Consider the following 4,104-nt stretch of genomic DNA (forward strand, 5'->3'; position numbering starts at 1 on the left):
ATTACGGCCAGTGGTCCTCCAGTAGGTGTCCCACTGCCAGGGCCTGCCTTCCTCAGGTCTAGCCAAGTGTGACTGGTGCTCGCTTTGGCATCCCAGACTGAACACTGCCATCTCCTGGAGTTCCTGGACCCCTTGTTTGGCACTTTCTTTGGAGTTGGCTATCTCCACCGCATGTTGCAGATCCAGGTGGGCCTCAGCTAGTAATTTCCGCCCTGTGCCCACTTCATGGAGTCCACATACCAAAAGGTGTTAGAGTGTTTCATTTAATGTTGCTCCGAATTCGCAAGACTCAGCCATTTTTCGGAGGTGGGCCAGAAGTCACTCACTGACTCACCCTGGGCCTGAGCAGCCGTGTGGAACCGGAAGTGTACGATGAGCGGTGGTTTGGGATCAAATGCTCCCCTACTAGGGCCATCAGGACTGCGAACGATCGGTACCTGAGGGGTGGGGGGGGGGGGGGCGTTGGGGTGAGTCAGACTCTTTATCACATTGTAGGTAGGCCCTCTGCCAGCCATTAGCAATACCACAGTTTGTCTCATCACCGGTAATCACATTGGTTTCAAAAAATATTTTGCATTCTATGTATTGTCCCCGATCGTCTGTACCTGCATTAAAAGGATCCAGGTTTCCAATATGAGGTATTTCAGTGGCTAATAGTGGGGCATCCCAAAAACTAGACAAGGTGGACCAGGACCACAGCAACCAGTGTCAATGGGAGCTCCACTGAATCCTCATCGCCAGTGTTGAATTTGTGGTAAGCAGAATGCATAGATGATGAGTAGAAATGAACAAAGTTTATTACACTACAAATCCAATCCCACCCCACTCCAAGTCTCCTTCCTCAACCTATGCCCAGGCGGCTTTTTGTATACACCCTGAGGCTCTCTTTGTTAAGGGGAAGCGAAGCCCCGCCCCGCCCCTTGGGGAAGTTCATATTCCGGGGACGTCATGGGAAACCGTATGGTCCTGATCGTGGGACCTCCTTTGGGATTATAACAGCTGCCAGCCCCTAAACAGTGGTTCAAAATGTTTCCCTTTTAAATCTTATTAAATTGCAATGTGGTTGATTTTCAATTTGTGCATTCTCACTAGGACGTATCTGAATAAACGACACCGACTTTATAAATATTAACTTTGGCTTCCCTGCTGATTTCAACCAGCTGCCATTTCAAGCTCCCGTTTTAAGTATTTTCCCAACATAATTGATTTGCAAACTATTCGAGGACGAATTGTGCAGGTGACTTGTATGATGTGAGTGTTGATTAGTGTGTTGGCCACCGTTAACTCTCGATTTTTTCCATTTATATAGCAGGGTTAACGCCAACAGTCATTTATGATCTCCTAAACTAGTTGTTGTAGGCTGGGAGAGTACTAATTGCCACTAAGGTTAATGATTTACAGCCTCGCTTCACCCAGCGAGTATGTTAAACAGGCGGTGATAGCAGATGGGCAACGATACCGGTAATTCTTGGTGTTTCGAGTAAGGCTGACGATTTGATAACTCGTTTGGCTTTTTGTTTTTTCCCTGGATCCCATGTTGAGCGAATATAAGAGCTCAAAAAAAGAACATTAGGAAGAATGAATCACTTAACAAAAAGTATTTGAAATGTGGAGGGGAGGAGAGATGAGTGGAGTAAATGGTCATTGCAACTTATCCAGTTAGCATTTCATCACAGGAGATGAACAGTGCACATCTTGACAATTGTAGCACATACGGCAACTCTTCAGGAAAGACGCCGCTTACAATATGGCAAACTATGGAGCACGTTGCCACCTTCAGCATTCTCGCCATAATCACAGTCGGGACCACCTTCGGCAACCTCTTGATAATTATTTCAATCGCTTACTTCACCAAACTGCGGACACCAACTAACGCCTTTATAATGTCCCTGGCTGCCGCAGATTTCCTGGTTGGCGTCACCGTGATGCCCTTCAGCATGTCCAAGGTGGTGTTTGGGTGGCACTTTGGGAAGACCTTTTGTAAAGTCCACACGATCATGGATGTGCTGCTCTGCACGTCGTCCATCCTCCACCTCAGCTGCATTGCCTTCGATCGGTTCTATGCCGTGTGCTACCCTTTGAAGTATCGATTCCGGATGTCCCAGAGACGAGTGACCGTCCTCCTCCTGATCTGTTGGATTCTGCCCGTTTCCGTGTCAATTGTGCCCTTGTTGTTGGATGTCAACTTAAGAGGATTGGATTTACAGCTTGAGCCCCATGGCTGTATGTTTATCGTCAATATTCCTTATGCTGTCTCTGCTTCCCTGGTCTCCTTCTTTGTCCCCATGTTAGTGATGCTGATGGCATATGGAAAAATTTTCCAAGTAGCCAGGATGCAAGCCAAACAGACATGCAGCATTGGAAATGGTTTCCAAGGAAACTCTGCGAGGACGCGCCAAAGTGGTTCCATGAAGAAAGAAAGGAAAGCGGCCAAAACTCTTGGCATCATCATTGGCTGTTTCCTCCTCTGCTGGTTGCCGTTCTTCATCACAAATATAGCTAACCCTTTGCTTGGCTACCCAATGCACCATGACCTCCTTGAAGTCTTTTTGTGGCTGGGTTATATTAATTCAACGTTTAATCCTTTACTGTACGCTTTCTTCAATAAATCTTTCCGGCGAGCGTTCTGTCTGATAATGGGCTGTAAGATATTTACCAATGATTGCCAAAATAACAATTTGTCAGACCCCACCATCAGGCGGAATACACAGCTAGCCACACTTTCACGTTAAATCGTGCGGACGCCCCATCAGCCCAACCAGCAAAAGGAGCGGGAAGTAACTTGACTGTCGGACATAGCTGCTGTTTAATGTGCTTTGACTGTAATAACGAGTTTTTTTTAACTTCTTGCATAGTTTACCTTTTTCTCTAAAATGAAAATCTGTGGGGAATTGGCCATCATTTTATGGGGATGGCGGGGACATTGTGTATGTGTAACGTCATGGAATATTGTTCATGGCCTTTTCAATGGGATGTTTACAAAGAACAACGCAGCCAAAAATACATGCAACAGGGCGTCCTGAGGTGTGTTCTCTAAATGTGGATCAGTAGAAAATAAAGCGTAATAGTTGTCGCTCAAAATTCATTTTGTTACATAATTTGGATCTCTTTGTGAAATAGTTGATAAATATTTTGATCTCATTTTTCCATGCCCATTCCAATTGAATTTTTAAAGAAATATTCCCAGTATGATTTTTAAGGAGTAATCATGTACCTCATCCTAGAATGAGAGCATCACAATGGAGCCTACTCTTAATTTCACTCCAGAATGTAGGTATGTGAAAATCCTTAAAGGAGGTTACAACCAACTGTTTGACTTTGAAATTGTATGGGATATAAATTTATTGTGGTGTCAAGCTGGTCTTGTATTGTTTAGCCTGTCTACACTCTGTTCAAGTTCTTGATGTCTCCTTTAGCTTGGTATCTATTTTTGTCTGTGAAGCACTTCCAAGATGTTTTCCTACATTAAAGGCACTTTATAAATACAACTTGTTGGTTGCTGATGATTCTATTAAAAATGTATTTTATACTCTTATTTTAAATGGAGTGATTTAAAGGAAGCTGTTATATGAACTATCAATATTAGCAACCTAAATTGTTAGTGCTGACACGTTGTTGACAAATTATTGTGGTTGAAAGACAAATTAATCCCTTTCCATGTCTTCCATAAACAGTTCCAGCTCTTTGCATGAAAATAAATTCTCCTAAATTTGTTTGGATTTTTTTGACAATCCTACCCGTGCTCTCAGAAGGAATTGTTCTTTGTGGTCAATCCACGCTATAAAAAAACTACCGTTGGCGCAATCTGTGTCTGGAGAAATATTTATGATGTTGAAACTCTCTCAAACCTATAGTTTCATTCTCAGCCCATTCAACAATGGTTGCTCAAACGTTCACACACAGCCCTGTGACCTAAACCTATGTTTTGTACAATATGTATGGTTCTGTCTTTTACTCCTAAATGTTATACTCTGCTCAATTTGCTGTTTGCCAAATTCTGCTCTATCCCCTCTCTGCTGTTTATCAAATCATTTCTTTTGGAGTGTTAGCAAATTTTGAGATTGTACTTTTTTGGGGGGGGGGGGGGGGGAAATCTATTTATTG

The 4,104-nt window shown here is 43.3% G+C and overlaps 1 protein-coding gene across 1 annotated transcript; it reads left to right on the plus strand.

The window, feature by feature from the left end:
• The first annotated feature begins 1,538 nt into the window (after positions 1-1,538).
• LOC140427441 (trace amine-associated receptor 1-like) lies at positions 1,539-3,467 on the plus strand. Its single transcript, XM_072512966.1, has one exon. It carries the CDS (start codon positions 1,638-1,640, stop codon positions 2,730-2,732), a length of 1,095 nt encoding a protein of 364 aa, XP_072369067.1. The 5' UTR covers positions 1,539-1,637; the 3' UTR covers positions 2,733-3,467.
• The last annotated feature ends 637 nt before the right edge of the window (positions 3,468-4,104 follow it).

The sequence above is a fragment of the Scyliorhinus torazame genome, chromosome 7 (genome assembly GCF_047496885.1).
Source record: "Scyliorhinus torazame isolate Kashiwa2021f chromosome 7, sScyTor2.1, whole genome shotgun sequence".
NCBI lineage: Eukaryota > Metazoa > Chordata > Chondrichthyes > Carcharhiniformes > Scyliorhinidae > Scyliorhinus > Scyliorhinus torazame.

Excerpts from the sequence above, each read along its gene's own strand:
- LOC140427441 (XM_072512966.1), top strand. The coding sequence starts at position 1,638 with ATGGTCATTGCAACTTATCCAGTTAGCATTTCATCACAGGAGATGAAC.